Source organism: Pygocentrus nattereri, chromosome 10, assembly GCF_015220715.1.
Source record: "Pygocentrus nattereri isolate fPygNat1 chromosome 10, fPygNat1.pri, whole genome shotgun sequence".
Taxonomy (NCBI): Eukaryota; Metazoa; Chordata; class Actinopteri; order Characiformes; family Serrasalmidae; genus Pygocentrus; species Pygocentrus nattereri.
This window is the reverse complement of record NC_051220.1, coordinates 33,165,172-33,184,669: the sequence shown is the minus strand read 5'-3', so window position 1 is coordinate 33,184,669 and position 19,498 is coordinate 33,165,172. Positions and strand designations below refer to the sequence as shown.

At 39.1% G+C, this 19,498-nt stretch overlaps 2 protein-coding genes across 2 annotated transcripts; one reads left to right on the top strand and one right to left on the bottom strand.

Moving 5' to 3' along the window:
* Positions 1-609: 609 nt before the first annotated feature.
* On the top strand, positions 610-8,000 carry LOC108423484 (protein disulfide-isomerase A6). The gene is made up of 13 exons (XM_017690804.2): positions 610-730; positions 1,436-1,577; positions 2,748-2,805; positions 2,885-3,011; positions 3,176-3,282; positions 4,523-4,659; positions 4,769-4,883; positions 5,646-5,786; positions 6,345-6,429; positions 6,584-6,656; positions 6,863-7,021; positions 7,133-7,229; positions 7,507-8,000. The coding sequence occupies exons 1-13, from the start codon at positions 715-717 to the stop codon at positions 7,573-7,575; spliced, it is 1,326 nt and encodes a 441-aa protein (XP_017546293.1). The 5' UTR covers positions 610-714; the 3' UTR covers positions 7,576-8,000.
* A 135-nt stretch (positions 8,001-8,135) lies between these two features.
* atp6v1c2 (ATPase H+ transporting V1 subunit C2) lies at positions 8,136-19,187 on the bottom strand. The gene is made up of 13 exons (XM_017690806.2): positions 19,035-19,187; positions 18,209-18,276; positions 17,056-17,141; positions 13,887-13,949; positions 13,537-13,646; positions 13,334-13,425; positions 13,095-13,193; positions 11,891-11,959; positions 10,440-10,532; positions 10,264-10,351; positions 9,742-9,839; positions 9,513-9,642; positions 8,136-8,648 (listed from the first exon to the last, which is right to left on the bottom strand). Exons 1-13 carry the CDS (start codon positions 19,161-19,163, stop codon positions 8,553-8,555), a joined length of 1,221 nt encoding a protein of 406 aa, XP_017546295.1. The 5' UTR covers positions 19,164-19,187; the 3' UTR covers positions 8,136-8,552.
* Between the last annotated feature and the right edge of the window lie 311 nt (positions 19,188-19,498).

Below are 19,498 nucleotides of genomic sequence, written 5' to 3'. Positions count from 1 at the left end.
GGAGATGACTTCAGCCCGGGAATAAGGAGCTGACTTCAGCCCAGGAGTAAACAGCTGCCTTCAGCCCGGGAATAAGGAGCTGACTTTAGCCCGGGAATAAGAAGCTGACTTCAGCCCGGGAATAAGGAGCTAACTTCAGCCCGGGAATAAGAAGCTAACTTCAGAAATGGATTCATGATTGTTTTAACAAAACTGCTCACTTTAACTACATTTCATTCTGTAATTCTTCCTAAAACAGGTAACGCTAGCTAACCATACATATCTTTTTATATCCCTGTGGATCGTTTATACCCCAGTAGGTCTAAATTTAACTCATTTTCTTTCTTCTCTTCACTACAGTCTCCAAATTGTATGACTCCTTTATGTATACGGTCAAATTCCTAGAAATTAGCTTGCTATGTTACCCATGGAGCGTTGCGTCCGGGACTGAGCGAAGTAGTCGTTTTTATCTGGATAGGGCGTAGGGAGCAAGGGAACGACTGAAGCATTTGGAGCAGAGAACGGTGCTCAGCTTCCAAAGCCTCCAATTGGTTTAGAATTTGGAACGCATGTAAACACCTGATTGGACCGTTCCTGGGCTGGTCGTGTTCTAAACCAATCAGAGCCAGACACGGCTAGTTTCGGTTCCCCCTACAAGCTCCGCTTGGCGCTGAGGGTTCATCTTTCGAACCAGTGCAATTCCAGCAGGCATTCAGGGTGCTTTCACTTGCAAACATGGGACTTTTACATGGTATGCTGTTGTGATTTGACTGCTTATTGTTTTTGTTCTCTATCAAGAAATTGTGTTTAAATTTTCTCGTGTCTTTGCTGCTAGTCAGACAGCTTTCTGTAGCCAGCTATAAAATATTTCTAGTACCTATCGAGTATTCAGGTGTTGTAGTTAGCATCGTCCGTATTGCGCCTCAGAAGGGTGCGAATATAACGAGCATAAGCTAATGAACGATGAAAAGGAAAAAAGATACGTGTTAATGTTACTTGAACGCTAAAGTGAGTTTGAATTTGGAGTCAAATCAGCTGAGCAAATCTACGAAGCTGAAGTCAGCTTATTGTGCCAATTTTCCCGTTCCACCTTAAATTGTGCATATGCTACGTTCTGATTGTAACTGCTGAATAGGACTGCTGCACCATTTAAGGTGGAAGGGGGAAATACCTACAAGAAACGGACGAATGCGAAGCCAGCTTCAGCCTCGTAAATCTGCTAGTGGTGCTGTTAATGTTGGATTAGCTAACGTTCATTGTCGCGCACCGGTCTTGATCACGAGCAGTTGGAGCCAAGCTTCAGCCACGTCTCGTATGCATAGCGACTGAGCTTCATTTGGCTCTAATGATAACGTATCTGACATTAGTTTCCATCATCATTCTTCTAGTAGGCAGTAGCTGTCATAAGTACGTGCACGTCTACGTGTTTTATGTCAGTGCCTCTATCTCCATCCAGGTGTTGTGGTTTCTGCCCTCATCCTTGCTGTCCATGGATTCTACACAGCCAGTGATGACGTAGTAGAGCTCAACCCCTCCAACTTCAACAAACAGGTGCTGCAAAGTGACGGTCTTTGGCTGATTGAGTTCTACGCCCCTTGGTGAGTCTTTTCACATTTCATCAGGAAACGTAGCACATACTACATAACAGCAACGCCTGTTCCTTGGTCTGAACCTTCTGTAGTGTTTTGGTAAATTGACAGGGTTTGATGTGAGTGGAGGTATAAGGGGATGTAATACCCCCAATCCCCAAAAATCTCCTTTTTTTCCATTTAGGCATTACTTCAGTTATTCTGATTAATGTACAAGACATAAGGTATTCAATAAATTCGATTTTCTTTCCTTTACTGAAAGTCTAAGTGTAGTTCCAGTTTATAAACAACAACCCATTCAGTCATGTGAGTCCTCCACTCTCCTGTAAACCATTCAACCACTGTGGGCTGGATATTTTGATTACTGAGTATTACGATACATTGGCTTTGCCATAATTGGATGTTAGGTACAACACGTTTGGGTTTTCTCTGTCATTAAAAAAGAAAGACCAAAGAGGATCACGCCAGTTGGAACGACATGGCAATCTCTAGACTTGTATTGAATACAACCCTGCCTTATGCTTATTTCACACTTAGTTTTACCACATTACTGTCCCCTTTTTTGCCTCATTTCAAATATCCTGTGTGAAATATATGGTACAACTATTATTTCACAATTATTTGGAGGACTTTGAAGGCATCTGGTCACTCACTTCATCCACATACGATAATATGAGTGCTTCTGATAAATCCTAATTATACATTTCATATTATAGCTTCAGTGTCCAGTGTTGTTCTGGACATTGGAGGATGGGTTCACTTTTTGGGTCTTGATCCTCTTAGTGGCTCATCCTTATGTTCTTTGGAGGTTTCTCCTTTTGTGTCTTGTTTCCTTGCAGTTGGTTTTCCTCACGTTTTTAATGCGTATCTGCTTTTGAGTGTTGGTTATTCTGTGTTTTTTCCTCATGCTCTTTCCTTTTCTTGGTCTTGGTTCTGGATATCCTGGGGCTGTATTGAAGGTGCTTTGTGTCAATGTATTCACTATAAAAAATAAATCTGTCTTTTAATTGAGTTTTTAACCATGAGCAATCAGATCAGATCTTTATTGATGGAACAGTTTATTATCAGTGTAATGTGTGAGAATAAGGAGGGGCAGTCCAGTCAGAACAGGGCCCAGTGTGGGTTTATTTTCAGGATGCAGTGTGCTGCAATTTCTCAAAAGTGTGTTTGTTCCCACAGGTGTGGTCACTGCCAAAGACTTACACCTGACTGGAAAAAAGCTGCCACTGCCTTGAAGGTAATTTATTGAGTTCTCAGCTGTGTCCCGCTGTTAAGACCACTGTCCATTGAATAACAGAGTTTGTTTTCATTTTCAGGGCATTGTGAAGCTTGGAGCAGTAGATGCTGATCAGCACAAGTCTCTTGCCAGTCAGTATAGCATCCGGGGCTTTCCTACCATAAAAATCTTTGGAGCTAACAAAAATAACCCTGAGGAATACCAAGGTACGTGTTGCATCATGGCTGACATCATTTGCAACTACTTCTGATGGCCTTGCCACATTCCCTTCTTTATCACATGAGATTCAACACTCCTCAGTCTCATTCACTTTATTCTGGCTCATTTTTAATCTTGCTTTTCTTCCTGTTTCTTCCTTTCCTCTGTTCAGGTGGTCGTACAAGTCAGGCTATAGTGGAAGGAGCCATGACAGCGCTGCGCTCTTTGGTGAAGGACAGACTCAGTGGCCGGGCTGGAGGCTCTGGCCAGAGTAAACAGGCATGCTAGTTTCTTGTTTCTCTTTACTCTATGGTCTATTTTTTCTAATGCATAAATAAGATTATATGAGCTAGTTAATCAAAGGATTTTGTAGGTAGAGCCCTGATGGTGGTCTTTGCTTTTGTAGAACATTGCTTTGTTTTCCTACTTGATCAAAATCGTTGGTGTAATCCTTATGTTATCTCCTCCTGACTAGAGGCTGTTTGTTTCTTGTATATTGTCACTGTCATAATACAATCTTATAACCAAAATGATAATGTGAAAAAGGAAAAAAATATTCAAAATAATGTTGGACCACTTCTGTTGGTCCTTTTGTGTTTAAACAATGTGAACGTCGGGCTCCTGAGTGGCGCAACCGTCTAAGCGTTGGCCCTATTATCAGGAGATCGCAAGTTCGATCCCTGGTGATGCTACAGCCTTACAGCCTCTGGGTGTACTCATCACTCAACGTGATACTAGTCAGCGCAGACATCTGTCAGATGACGTAACAAACCTGGCGATTGGCACTTTCCTCTGCACACGTTCGGCTGTCCCATGGTGTTGTGTGAGCGGCAGTTCGAAAAGAAGCGATGGTTGGTTTCACAGGTCTTGGAGGAAGCCTGTGCTGCCTTCACCCTCCTAGCACTGGTAGTGTCCTGTGATTGGGGCACTCCTAAGTAGTGGGTAGAATTGGAAATGACTAAATTAGGGAGAAAATCGGGAAATAAATAAATAAATAGTTAAGGTTTTGACATATTGGCAAAGGTACATAGAGAAATGTACAATAATCTTAGGCATCTAAGCACATTGTTTAGCATTTGTCTCAGCTGTATGTATTTGCCAATAAAAACACAATACACCAATACAGTAGATACAAATAAGCATGTGCACAGTAAAAAGTCACAAGAATTTAATTTTGTGAAAAAGTCATTGATATCTTGTGAGCTAGTTTGAAGAACAAAATTTGGTCATGATTGTCTCCTGAATTTACAGTCATTCATCATCAGAATACTTCATAATGTAATGAAGTATGAATTAGGCAAACCATTTGTCCATTTTCATATTATTTATATTGATTCTAATATTAGTGTATTTTCTGAGCAATTAAATGCGTATTGCGCTAATAAATACCTTTGTAATGCTCATTTTCTCAGGTGCCTAAGACTTTTTCACAGTACTGAATTGTATGTGTCATGTATTATGTAATTATACAAAATGTCTGGGATGTGACCTTGGATGATGTTGTATTCGTGTACAACAGAGTGGTGGAGGCAGCGGCGCAGGCAATAAGAACGATGTGGTGGAGCTGACTGACGATAACTTTGACAGACTGGTGCTAAATGGAGACGAGGTCTGGATGGTGGAATTCTTTGCTCCTTGGTGTGGCCACTGCCAAAGGCGAGTTTATTCTCAGCCCACACTATAACAAGCATGTTGTCTTAGTGTTAATTTATAGCTTTCAGTAAAGACTGTCTGCATTATCTAATAAATGCCTACACTCTCTCAGGCTGGAGCCAGAGTGGACTGCAGCAGCAACAGAGGTCAAAGAACAGACAAAGGGCAAAGTGAAGCTGGGTGCTGTGGATGCTACTGTGCATCAAGGCCTGGCCAGCCGTTACGGTGTAAGGACACCAGTGTGGAAAAGCACGCAGCCAAGCACAGTGTTTTATAGACCATCTAATAGACACAGTTGTGCAGCTCGTTGGGGTGTAACAATCGCAAAATTCATAATTCTGTTTGACGCAATATGGCTGTGTCCCAATTCATTATATTTTTCGACACAACAAAAATGAAGGGTGCTTGAAAATGTGAGTTATGTTAATGTTTACATTAATGTTTCCATTTTCTCTTAGAGAAATTAGAGCATTCAACATAGTAAAAGTACAAGATTGGAGATTGGAGTTTTGGCTGATCATACACAAGCTAATAAACTGCTTTCTTAGCAACATAGAAAAACTAAACAAACTGTGATTTATAGTGTAAAAGTCTAATGCACTAGCCATTAGCTAATATTTTAGCATGTGGCCAGCATGTTCGATTGGGGCTGACACTTTACCCATGATGCATCATGATATGTAATGAAACAGTAGAATACATTTATTGTTACACCCTTAGCATGTTGTTGTACAGTAATTGAGTGTGGTTTCTGCTTCATATCTAACATGCATAGTCAGGATCTGACATTTAAATCTATTGTTATTTTGAGAAATTACATATTGAAATTGAAATAAGGAGATCCTGTATGAAAATGGGCAATAAAGTCCCTTACAAATTACATTACAGAGCCTCCTCTGGTAAAACTAATCCAACTTGAATCAGTACAAAATAGATGCATTTTGTTTTATTGTTTGATGATCATAATTGCTGCATTTTTGTCTATGCAGATCCGTGGCTTTCCCACCATTAAAGTCTTCAATAAAGGAGAGAATCCAGAGGATTATGAAGGAGGAAGGACTCGGTCTGATATTGTAGCCCATGTCATGGAGCTGTTCTCTGCCAATGCTCCTCCACCTGAGGTGACTGAGGTATGTCTGCTGTGTCCCTCCTTCCCTATAAGAAAAAACTATACCAATACATGCTCTGCACAAAGTAGCAAATGCTGCTATTATGTGGTAAATATTTAAATAGTGTAACTGATTGAATTAAATTGGTGAAACCAATTATTGGTGAATCAAATAGTACATGTTCTACTTGTGATGCTCAAGGTTTATGTATCATAGCATACAGTCTTGTGAAAAAGACTGAATGAGCTTTGAGATATTGAATTTTTGTGTTGTGAGGTATTATAAATCTCTCCTCTGCAAAGCAGAAAACACCATGACTTTGGGTAACATGCATCCTGACCAGTACAAAGATCTGAAAAGTATTTTTTTGTTGTGTAGTGACTCATGAATCCCCTTGTGGCACTGTAACTGTATTTTTTCCATAGCATTATTGTGTTATCAAGAATTATGATGCGAAACTTGAAACTGATATCAAAGTCTGGTATTATAACCTTCAGAACTGCAATAATATGTTTATTACTGCACTAGGCCTTTTTTACACATTGCAAACTTGGAGCTTTATACTCTTGTTCTCCCCAGGTTCTTAACCAGGATGTTTTTAAGAAGACCTGTGATGACCACCAGCTTTGTATTGTAGCAGTGCTTCCTCACATTCTTGACACAGGTACCTCCCTCCTCACTGAATAATGGAAACAATGAAATGAAGTGAAGCAAATCAGAGTGTTCACTACAATGATTTTATTTTGAAATATTTCATTTTCAAACTTTAGTAAAGACTATCAAAACTAAGTCAAACTTGTGTTTCGGTCATTCTGTAGGTGCATCAGGAAGAAACAGCTATTTGGACGTGATGAGGATGATGGCTGAGAAATATAAGAAAAAGATGTGGGGGTTTGTGTCTGAATCCATTGATTGTTAATGGATTTTTCTACCACTGTGCATCAGCTTTTTCAATTTGTCTCAATTTTCTGTGGATTGGACGTTTCCTACAAATTCCTAGATTCGTAATTCATCCATCCATCCAATTATCCATCATGGTTCTTCTAGCTCATTGAATTTGGCTCTGTTTCTTCATTTCTGTTATACTGTCTCTGCAGCTGGCTGTGGACTGAGGCTGGAGCTCAGATGGAGCTGGAGTCCTCTCTGGGCATCGGTGGTTTCGGTTACCCGGCCATGGCTGCCATCAATGCTCGCAAAATGAAGTTTTCTCTGCTGAAGGGCTCTTTCAGTGAGACAGGCATCCATGAGTTCCTCAGGTTTGCCCATTTGCAAACTTGCCCTTGAATATCATGTTTAAAATGTACCAAACCAGCATATGTGACATTGTTCTGATGTACGTGTGATGTAATTGTGGGAAATGTTTACAGGGATCTGTCTGTTGGCCGTGGGTCTACTTCTCCAGTTGGAGGAGGAGCATTACCAAAAATTCACACCGTAGAAGCCTGGGATGGCAAGGATGGCCAGGTAAGCTCATTTTGATTCTCAGCTACTATGTTTAAATGAGCTGTTTCAAATGACCAATGCTGTTAGTCAGATATTGTATTTCTACAGTTAAGTCACGGTACAGTGATGCAAAGATATTAACTGGGCTATGATTTAGCTCAAGGTTTGCCTCAGTGACCTTCGAAAGCAAAGATGCACTGTTATATTAATGCACATTTTCTGTTATTTTTTTTTAATTGAAATATATATCTTTTATATATTATTTTGCTAATTGCTGTATCTAATTATTTCCTCACAGCTTCCAGAAGAAGAAGATATTGATCTCAGTGATGTAGACTTGGATGATTTAGAAAAAGATGAGTTGTGAGAACTTCTTGTTGTTCTGGAGCTATTCTCTCTAATTCAGGTCCTTTTTATACACTGATTTCCTCTCCTATGGAAGAGGACCAAAGGTTGAAGGTAAAACAGAGGAAAACCACTCTGCAACCTCCAAAACTTGAGTTAGTGGCCTGTTTACCACAGAGTTGTCCTCTAAAATCTGGGGTTAGGGCCACTTGCAGGCACCAAGTACATGTTACAATGCCTTAAACCTGTTCTTCTGCCTTTTATTGTTAAAGCCTTGTTTTAAAAATACTTACTATTAGCTCCTTGATTGTCAGAAATATAGAGCAAGCTGTTTCTGTTTGAGGTAATCCAGGAAAGGGAAGAACTTGGTATGGTCTTCTTTACTTTGCACATGGTGTCTGTTCAGTTAAATGGCTGTTAAGTTTAAATAAACGTGTTTGAGAGTGATACTTGTCATTTATTTCAGTTTTGTTGCATTTTATGCAGTGTCCTTTTCTTTTTTAAATATTGCGGCAGTTTTACTATTGAACCACTAGAGTGTGCCAGAACGCAATGTTTAATCCTCACAGACTACAGGTTTGACATGGAGTCTTATTTATTCAGAAACTGAAAGACATGGTATTTTGTTTACATGTAAATCCCTGCCGGTTCAGCTTCACAAAAATAGCTCATTAATATTGCTTGTTGGGTTAATAAACGAGATGGTGGCTGTAAAATAATTCTTATTTGTAGAGCATCTTTACCTGTTTAGAGTTTTATTACACTTGTTAGCTGAAATGGAAACTGGAAATCTTATTCTGAGTCCTCCTTGTTGTATAAATGGTGATCATACAGTGTAAATGTCTTTCATGAGTTATTGGTCCTTTTTTATTTAAACCTGTGTGATCACAAACCTGTACAATCACAAAAACTCCAATACTCAGTATCTCATTTTAGAGCTTTTGCTTAAATTGTAGGAATATAAGGTACTAGTCTCTTGGTTTGGTATACAGCTGACTGCTAGCTGGAGTCCAGCAAACTAATGTTGATGGAGTAGCAGATGTAGGAGTAGTACTCCTGCTGTCCAGCATTAACTCCTGGGATGTCAACCCCCATCTAGAAACACAAGAACATGCATTTTAATACCTTAAAGGAGTAGGTTATCAATAAATTATCATTTTCCCCTTTAACAGAATGCTCTGGTCAGAATTAAAGGGGTGCCACAATAGTGTTTAGAGTTAGGTTTATAACAGTACATATAACATACTGAATGATAATTTCAGGCCAGAAAGCCCCTTTAAATATAGACACTGACAAAGGTACAGAAAAAATCAGGCTTCTGTTGGTAGTACTGTTTTTGATGTAATATGCTTTTCCTTTTTATAGATAATTTATATAATAGATTCATCATTTATAGATCACTGGTCACCAACCCTGGTCCTGGAGATCTATTTTCCTGCAGAGTTTAGTTCCAACCTGCATCTAACATTTTGCTGCACCCTTATCTAACACTAATGCATCTAACCCAGCCAATCAGACTTCAGAAGGAGTTAATTAGCTGGAGCAGCTGTGGCAGATTGTAGTTGGAACTTAATTCAACAGGAGACTTGATCTCCAGGACCAGGGTTGGTGACCACTGTCATAGATGTTACAGATTTTTTTCTGCTAATTGGTAAAGTCTAACCTTTCAGCAGATCTTAGCTATTTAACTCCAAAAATAAAGAGGCAAACATTGGACAAAACCTGTTTTCTTTTCTGATGTACTGTGTATGGTAAGGAATGTGTAAATTAGATTTTTCACCAGACTTGTTGAGTTTAAAGTCACCCTGCAGCTGCTATTTACTTTGTAAGTAGTTTTCTATAAAGGTTGTTTGAGAGTGGGATTATAATGTTCTCAGGGCAGCCAAAGGAGCATCAGTCTTCAGGGCCATGTCCTCTGTTTGAACGCAATCACAGACATAAACAAAGTGAATTTCTCACATCTGGTTTGCTGGCTGCTGCTGTAGGGTCCAAATCCCTGAATAAAGAGTTGAGCTCCTCTCTCAGCCGCTTCGCATGCTTCTTCTCTGGCTGCAGTAGAAGAGTCTGGAAACTGACCGGCAAGCCGTACCTGACCCACAACAACACCAGTCTAATACTTGAACAGATCTTATGTTTACAACTTACATACAGTGATTGCCACATCAGTTTTTCAGTCCTAAATCTTTACCTGAGAACTGACTCTGTGAACACTCTAAGAGCCTTGATGTGGATCCAGGCCACAAACATCTCACTGAAATTCACCTTCAGCCAGCGCACAAATGTTCCCTGGCGGCACAAATGATTCTGAAGTCAGTGTTGGCCAAGAATGGATTAATGATGTGGTATTTGGATCATTCAAAATGTGCCATGTCACAGGATGCCACACCAAAACAAGTGGACTCTAGACCTCGTCTCATCAGTTCCTTCTCATTTGCCTGTAGTGGTCACCAACCTTCTTTGTGGAGGTGTAATCCCACACAAAAAAGCAACATTTTAATTAGATTCTGAAAATATATTAACAACATACAGCAGCATATTTTCATTGGTGTTCTAACACAGTTCTCACACATACGATCCAGCTGATAAATGTTTTTGAAAGAAAAATGAGCTGGATCAAGTGTAAAAGATTAATGTTGGAACAAACTGCAGGAAGGCAAATGTCTAGGAGGGGGGTTGTTATTACTGTAAGGTACTGTAAGGTCCTACTCACATACTGTTCTTTCTTATCCGCAATAAGGCGGCTCATCTCTTGCCTTTGCTTCTCTGCTTCCTCTAAGTTGAACTCGCGCACTGTGAATCTATTAATAACCAAAATTTGAATGGTAATGAATTAATTATGAGTAACTTTCACAGAAAGTTGTGTAATGTGTTGTAGTGGTCACTCACTTGAGCTTGTTGGCATTGGCTTTGAATTCGCTGACAGCTTTTTTGAAGAGTGTCACTGTGAAAATCCCAGCATCCTCCTCCTCCAGCAGCTTCCTGACCCACACACACACACACAATGACAATTCCAACCATTTTTCAAAACTTTAGATGTCATTCAGTAAGGTGTAACGAGTTCTTTTTTCTTTTATATGTAATGCTGATAAGGATTAAATCGTGGAAAATCTGGGAAAATAATGTTTTCTTTTGGTACTATTTTGCTGGAAAACAGATGTACCTCTCGAGCATGGATGATTTAATCCTTTAATGTCCTCACCAAGAAAAAAGCAACAGTTTTTTTGTATTTTGTATTTGTTTTGGGCGATAATAAAAACAATTGGTGTTTTTTTTTTTTGAACCCCACAGTCTTTAACATATTCATGACTTCCAGATGGTCAAAGTGGCACTTTGTGGCATATATAGTGACTCAAAACGTGTGCTTAGCAGAACTTTAACGGGTTAAGAATACGTTTTAGGTGCAAAGCTTTTGAAAAACTATCATAAAACCATGTCTCATACATCTGGCATTGAATTGGTTCCTATTACCACCACTATGACTCTAGAATAGCAAATTCCACATAAGACAACTTTACATTGACATGCACACAGAGACACACACACACACACACACACACACACACACACACACACACACACACATACACACAGACACACACACACATACACACAGACACACTTTATCCCTCTTCCACCCAATTTTACTGTGCACTATGCATTCTGGTAGGTAGCTTTCTCTTAGCATCAGCCAAACCCAGGTTAGTCTATCAGACTGCCAGATAGTGACACGTAACATATTTCTCATATTTCTACTGCTCTGGAGTCCTGAGGCAGTGTGCTTAACATCACTCTACCCAGCACTTAGCAGCTGTTTGGCCATGGAAACCCATTTCATGAAGCTCCTGATCTATAATTCTTGTATTAATCATTGCAGATTGTTGAAAGTCTGTTACAACTAACATTATTAAACTTAGAAAGTTAAAATTAACTTTCATTCATTTTTAACATTGAAATCATCAGCTAGCTATCAACTGTTTTTGATATGAACTATATGTATATTCACTGATGCAGTATATGATCAAAATGTCCAATTATATATTTTTTTATATATTTTTAAAACAAGCCATCAGCAGATTCTTCATAGTGAACAGCAAGTTGATGTACACAGGGCTTCTGTCTAGGCAAACTACAGAGGAGGAAGTAAAGTGGGGCAATTAGAGTCAATGAGAAGGATGCTGGCTTCCAGACTGTGGTGAGACAAAGGCTTGCTTTCCGTTAGTAACTTTACACTGGTGTGAATTTAACCTTCAGACCCATGACTAGAGGAAAGGAGGTGAGCTGCACTGCAGTCACGACAGGCAAATTACTGAACAGAGCTAGAAACGCTAGAAACTAACCTGCTGGAGCGAGGGACCACAAACTCTGACATGGACTCATAGGTGTTCTCCCACAGGCTATTGTTTACCCTGTAGAGGTACATTGTAGTATAGAGTCAAATGATTGTTACAGTCAAATAAACAGCCTAATAACCACTGTGTAAAACTGAGTAAAATGTTTGTTTTGCTAAATTGATAATGGATTGGAAAGACAACCCCGCTGCCCTAGGAAGATCAAAAAGATCCGGTCAGACAGCAGTCACTGAGCGCTCTGCCTGTTCACCAAAACCAGACTTTGCAGCATCCAGGATAGAACAACCCGGTTAATGAACAGTTTCTACCCACAGTCTGTCATGCTTCTGAATAAGCTGTGAAGCTGTGGCTCCGTCCCCACCATTTCACTCAGTCACTCTGTTATTATTATTATTACTATTATTATATCATATCATCTCTGCTAGGGACAATAACAACTTAATACTAAGTCACTTTAAAGAAAATTAACACTTAATCCACTTTAAAATGTATATTGTCTCTATATTTTGTGCATATTTTCTCAATATTTTCTGTATATTTCTCTATATTTTGTGTATTTCTGATATATTTCAATTTGTTTTTTATATTTTATCTGTAGGCTGTTTACCTGAGGCTCATCACTCAATTTCAATGCATAAATGTCCTGACATGTTCTGCAGATGACAAATAAACTTGAAACCTTGCCTGAAAGTAATGCACTGAATGTACTTGATTCCAATGTGCACATCACTTATGCAAGATTGCACCGATGTAATGTACGTTATTGAAGCAGAAATTATGTAGATATTTGAATCAAGTAAATTCAGGCCATTACTTTTGTCAGTGTTATTAACCTGCACCATAAAAAAGGATTTTCACTGTCAAAGTACTGTAAAATGTAATGGTCAATACAGGGGTCAATTTTATGAAATAAAACCTTGCATATGCTGTATTTTAACACTATTGTTTTAATCCAAAGAAATGTAATGTCAATCCATAAAAACAAATGATCACTTTCACAGACATGTGTGTTAATTTTAATGGTTATTGCTGTTATTATCATGGTATAATACTGCATTTCAGAATGAGTAGTTGAATAAGTGAGCCTTTTTTACAGATTTTTACCACCATTGAGAAAACATATTTTTGCTTTTAAAAAAGACATTTTCTGTTTTTTTTTTACAGATTTCTGTTTTATATGGTGTGCACTGACCTGGGCACCACTACCAGTAAAGTGGTCAGATACTCAGAGTTGAGGACCAAGTCTTCCTTCTTCACAATGCCAGTCAAAGTGCGGGTCTGCAGGCTTCCCCTGGTGAATTAAAACAATTGATATCACTGATAAGTGCTATTTTTACACTATTTGTCTACTTTAAGTGAGAGAAAAGCCAACTATATATATAATATATTATTTCTAGTCATACTTCATTACTTCAGTTGACTAGAACTCACTCTTTTTTCTGCTCAAGGCCATGCAGTTTGGCTTTCATGTCATTGTATGCAGTGCTACGAGACTTCAGTTCTATCTCCACCTGAGACACTTGCTGAAACAGACACATGCAACCACCAACACAGATACACACACATGAATATTAATGCCATTAAGGATATGACAGGACATCATAGTGTCTTTGAAGTCGGCGTAGGGTGTATACCTTGGAGATAATCTCGGTCACTGTTTTTAGAGACAGGGCAGTGGGGTACTTGGCTCTGTCCCATTGGAACTTTGTCACATATGTAGCGAGGTCCACTGAAATATCAAGTGCTAGGTCATGGGTGAAAAAAACTAAACTGACTAAATCTCCACCACAACACAGAATGGATGGTATTTGAATGATAGTTCATCATTCATAGCACTCCATTCCTCAATAAGAGTCAGAGAGAACTTCAAAGTTCAAAGGCTTTCAATGAAAATACACACCATGCTAGTTAGTCCTGCAGCATTAGAATCAATGAGGAAATAAAACAAAACTAATACACACACTCCAAACACATGCCAGCGTACCCCGCAAGGCCTGAAAATAAACCTTCAGGGGTGACTGTGGAACTCTGCGATGGCCCTTGTGCTCTAGAGGGAGTATAAACAGGTGAAAGTGGGGTTAGTACAGGTTAGAAATACAGATTTTTAGATATATTTTAAAAACAAACCTATTCATATTTTTAGCTTGCTCTAAATATGTTTATTGGCCCCTTTATCAAGGCTACCATATACACTAACCAGCCATTTTATTTACACACAATGGTGCAAAAAATTCAAAAACATCCTGCGAGCAGAATTTGTGGACAGACACACCTTGATGGATGTGAGAGGTCAGTGGAGAATGGCAAGACTTGTTCAGGCCAACAGGAAGGCTACAGTAACTCAAATAACTCCTCTTTACATCAGTGGTCAGAAAAGCTTGTCTGAATGCAAATACGTCTGACCATAAGGTGGATGGGGTGCAACAGTGGAAGTGGGTTCCACACCTGTGAGCCAAGAACAGGAATCTGAGAATCCAGTGGGCACAGACTCTCCCAAACTGGACAGCTGAAGATTTGAAATATATGGCCTTGTCTGATCAATCTCAATTTCTGCTGCAACATGCAGATAACCCTGGAAAACAGTCCAAGACTATTATCCCTCTTCCACCAAACCCTACCAATTTGGAAGGTACCAATTTCTACCAATCTCGATTTCTGCTGCAACATGCAGATAGTAGAGACAGAATTTGGCATAAACAGCATCCATGAACCCAACTTGCCTTGTGTAAACAGTTCACGCTGATGTTAGTAGTGTAATGGACTGGGGAGTGTATTCTTTACACACGTTGGGCTGAGTATTGTTGCTGATTATGTGCATCCTCTTTTGGCCGCAATTTACTCATATTCTAATGGTTACGTTCAGCAAGACAGTGTGCCTTGTCACAAAGCACGAGCCACCTAAAACTGGTTCCATTTACATTATAATGAGTTCAGTGTACTTTAGTGGCCTCCCTAGAGTACAGATCTGAATCCAACACAGCACCTTTGGCATACTGGGTGCAGCTGAAAATCTGCTGCTTTCACTGTTGAATGCATGTCACAAAGAATTCAGGATGTTCTAAGAGCAAAGGGGGTCCAACCCAGAATAGGAATAGTGTTCTTAATAAAGTGACCAGTAGGTAAAGGTGCAGTAATGCTACAATTACAGTTTCTTTGCCTAATTTGTTCACCCCCTTTAATTTTTAAATAACTCCATGTCACTGCGGGACTGAAAATAAAAACAATAATATTCAGCCAACAGCATCCTGTGGCCAGAAACTGACCACTGATAAAGGACTAGAGAATGACAAACGCAAACTGTACAGCAACAAATGAGCTATCATCACTGGCTTTACATCTACAGAGTGGACCAGCAAGGTAGATGTGTCTAATAAAGTGGACAGTAAATAGACACAGTGTTAAAAACCTCCACCAGCACTGCTGTGTCTGATCCCCTTGTACCACTAACTCACTAATCATGACCGTGTCAATGCAATGCTGAGAATGATCCACCTCCCAAGTAATACCTGCTCTCTCGTGATCCTTTGAGGGTCCTGATCATTTATGAGTAAAGAAGGGCTAAAAATGCAGAGAAACAGGTGAGCTACAGTCTGTAATTGTAGCATGACAAAATGCCCATGTATGGTTAGTGGACCTGATTAAAATGGACAGTAAGTGTAGGTACATGGTAGGTATACCTACTTTAGTGGTGAGTGAGTGTCAGTCAACAAGCATGTACCACTTGTGTAACAACTTTTACCTACTGACTTACCACATATGCCTTCTGAACTAAAAACTATCTGTACTACAACATAAAGCCCTAAACAAGGACGAAACATAAAGGACACCAATACTGTGTGTAACACAAAAATATATTTAAATGACATCTGAAATAGAGAGCACTACCAATGAATGTTTGTGATACAGGTGTGCTACATAGAAGAATGGAACTAAGTAATTATTATTATAATTATTAATCTATTTCTTTTTTGAATTGACTTCATGATCCCTGTCTTATGAAGCCCCTAAGGGGCCGTGGTAAAAAAAAAAAAGTTCCATTCCCTCGCAAATGTTTTGCGTTCCTTTGCAAATGCTTTGCATTCCCTTGGCTAAGAAAATGCATTCCCTCACAAATGTTTTGCCTTGTGACGCAACAGTTTGCAGTCGCTTGCAAATGCTGGGCTTTGCTTAAGCTCAGAGATGAAGCAGCTCTTTGATTTTATGTTGATCTTGGATTGAAATATAAAGACATCAAACATGATTATGTTATTAGTGACTCAAACTGAAACTGAGATCAAGTGTCCTCGTACACAGAGAGCAGAGAGCAATTGTTGAATAAACTCAGCACAGACTGGCAAAACTGGGAAAACAGCTTTTAGCATTAGCTGTGCTACAAACAAAGCTCTAATGTAGTCAATGTCGTTGGGCACCTCTGGTCCTACATTCGCTTGCTGTTTGACAAGCATATATTTTGCAAAGGAATGCAAAACGTTTGCGAGGGGACACATTTTATTTGCGAGGGAATTAAAAATATTTGCGAGGGAACACAATGTCATTCACTTTTTTTTAACCACGGCCCCTTAGGGGCTCTGTACTGTCTTGACTATAAGATTTTTATTTTATTTTACCTATTTAGGATGAAATAAAATGCAGCAACATGCACCTTCTCCTGAAAAAGAGAATGAAGTGTACATATGAGGTACACAACTATACCTTCAGTGACAAAAATGTATCAGTACAGTACCTTTTTCCAGACAGTGCATGGAAACTAAATATTCGCGCAATCGACTTGTAATTAAAAAGTCCTTATGAATCTATGGGTATGAAAAAAGCTACAAAAGGCCTGAACCTTCATGTTACCACTGAAAAAAACTAGTGCTTTTAATGGACATGAGTTAGCTGGGTTGTACATGAATAAATAGTGTTACATCAATACATTTCTTGTCAATTCTTATAACATATTTAATTCAAGGGCTGACACATTTGAATCATGTAAATTCAAAGTACATCTTTATTTCAGTGTACAGAGGTAACAGGATCCATGTCCTGGCCTGACTGAGATGAGTGGAGAGTGTGGATGACCAGAGGCACCTCTGTTAGCTAATGAGTTCCTCACTATTTCATGCTGAAATGGGGCTTTGTAATCATTGGAACTGTTCTCTGCACAATCATACCTCCATTTGCCAGGGCGTTCTCTATGACTTTGTCAGTGGACTGCTCCATGACCTCCGCCATACACTGAGATGTCTTCCTCATAATGCTGTATATGATACAGAGAGTTCATAAACAACATCAGTGTTTAAAATCAGCCTTTCTAGACAACTGAATCACTGCTAGTCATGTAGGTCTGAAAAAGCCATTTGTCCAATTGTAGACCATGATTACATTATAAAGCAATTGTGCTGTAATTGTGTCTCAATTGAAAAAGCGGTCCAGACTGAAAAGCTCCTTGTAACTTTACAAGGAGTGTTTCAGTCTGGACTGTTTTTTGAATTATGGCACAATATAAGGAAGCCAATCAGAACAGAAGTCATTTGCATATGTCACTCATAAAGGCACAGTAACAATAGCAGCCTGTTTAATTCTATGGGATAAAGAAAGGTTGGAAAATAGTCATCAAACATATATTAAAAAGAATATATTGGCTCTTTAAAGCTATACTCAGATGCTTTCTTTCTGGAAAGTTCCAGTTGCTCTGTCTTACTAACTAGATAAATACAGCCCAGAATGTGAGAAGGATTATATCTGTAATGCATGATTTGAACAATTAGCACTATCTAGAATGTGATTGGTGACTTATGAACTGCTTTGTGGTTTTAAAAGTCTGCAGACAGGATTGTGGCTTTGAAACGGAGTAAAGAAGGAAAAATGCAGAGCACAGTTTCCACAACACAAGCACGCATGGAACATTGTGAGGTCGCACTTGAAATAAGAGACAGCTGGATTGAGTGTCTCAGTTAACGGCAGTTGTGATACAGTTGCTTGTGAATTTTCCCACAGGGTGTTTTAAAGAACAAAACACACACAGGACTGTATCCTTGTGCCAAACACTTACTACGGTCAAGATTAGGAAACAACACAACCAGACTGCTAACGCTAGAATCTGCCTGCATAGCCACCGTGCTCACAAAGTAAAAAGAGAATAATTACATTGAGGTTTTTGATGATGCATCCAGCATCAAGGTTAAACAAAATGCATTACTTGACCAAAACAAACAGAATAAAACTGACACATCTTTGATTATGATCAAATGAATGTGTTGACATATATTATGAAATAATATTGATACAACGTTCATGTCAAACGAATTCATGGAATTTCCTTACCCCTCTGTATATGAGTCCAGTCTGGAGAGGTCATCAGCCACACCCAGCAATACATCCAGAGTGCCCACCTGGTGTTAAATATTCATAGTCAACATCAACATATCGCCGCGGTCGGAACAAAACCTTGCATCTCCATTTTTGACGTTTTTCAGTTTTTCACATAATTAGAAAATACCTACTGTCCTTTACATTGAGTGTAAATTTAATGATGAATGGACCAAAAGAAAGAGCCTAATATTACTCGGAAAAAAGTCTGGTTCCATTGACTAACATTAAAAGTAAAGTATGTTTTTTCCTACTCCTGTAAAGTTACCATTTTGGAGATATGAGAAAAGAAGTATAAATGACGTGAGGACATTAAGTGCAGTTAGGGATGACCACCATCAATTCAGTTACATCTTAAACATAAGGTAAAACAGAAACAAATTGGAATGCATTGGTTTCTTTTACTGCTGTTTTATCCTAACACTCATCACTGAAGTCATTATTCAGCATGCACTACTGCACATACTCTGATTTCTGCCCATTATACGCATCTCTTCCGCAAAGATATAACATCAGTGTATTTAAACTGAGTAAGAATCCGTACAAGAAAATTACAAGCTGATTGTAAAAGATAGAAACCTGAGAGAACTACTTAGTTAGTGGTGGCAACCCAACACGCACATCCTCTAGAAATGCACTGTGCACTCATGACCCTGACTTACCATACATGCCTTCTACACTAATTTGTTACACTAATTGATTAATTTAAATAAGACCAAATTCAACCTTCATAGATCTCCTACCTCTGATCATTAATGGTGTGACGCTCACTCACTCGTACCTTCAGTTCAGGGATGTGGAATCTGAAGCTGGAGCCGAGGCCGGCTTTGGATGCAGCCCGTTTGAGTTTCTCCAAAGACTGAGAACTGGCTTTGTCCAGCGGAACTGAGATCAGCCAAAACTCTGACATGACTCTCTCACCCACCCCGACCCGGCCCCTCTTTCTTATTCAAAAGCTGTGATAAGAGGCGACATCAATTAAAACCATTCAAGGCCAGCCACCATTTATGTCTTACAAAGAAACGCTTTCATCTTTACAAAGACATGGTGAGATTATGTGTCACCCTCTGCTGACTTCAGCGTCTGGTAGGCTTGTGTTTCCAACACTGCAGAAATTAGCACTTAATGAGTGTGACTATCATGCAACGAGACAAAGTTGTCTTTATTTCTTACCTCTTACTTCTTACCTAATCTAATTAGTTACTGAATGCTGCACATGAAATTACCAAATTACAATTTGTAACT

Coding starts and splice junctions, on each gene's coding strand:
- LOC108423484 (XM_017690804.2), top strand. Junction 1,578..2,747: donor ATTGAGTTCTACGCCCCTTG/GTGAGTCTTTTC, acceptor TTGTTCCCACAG/GTGTGGTCACTGCCAAAGAC. Junction 3,012..3,175: donor TAACCCTGAGGAATACCAAG/GTACGTGTTGCA, acceptor TCCTCTGTTCAG/GTGGTCGTACAAGTCAGGCT.
- atp6v1c2 (XM_017690806.2), bottom strand. CDS start 19,163: ATGTCAGAGTTTTGGCTGATCTCAGTTCCGCTGGACAAAGCCAGTTCT. Junction 17,142..18,208: donor CTGGACTCATATACAGAGGG/GTAAGGAAATTC, acceptor TATCATATACAG/CATTATGAGGAAGACATCTC. Junction 13,426..13,536: donor TGACCGAGATTATCTCCAAG/GTATACACCCTA, acceptor TGTCTGTTTCAG/CAAGTGTCTCAGGTGGAGAT.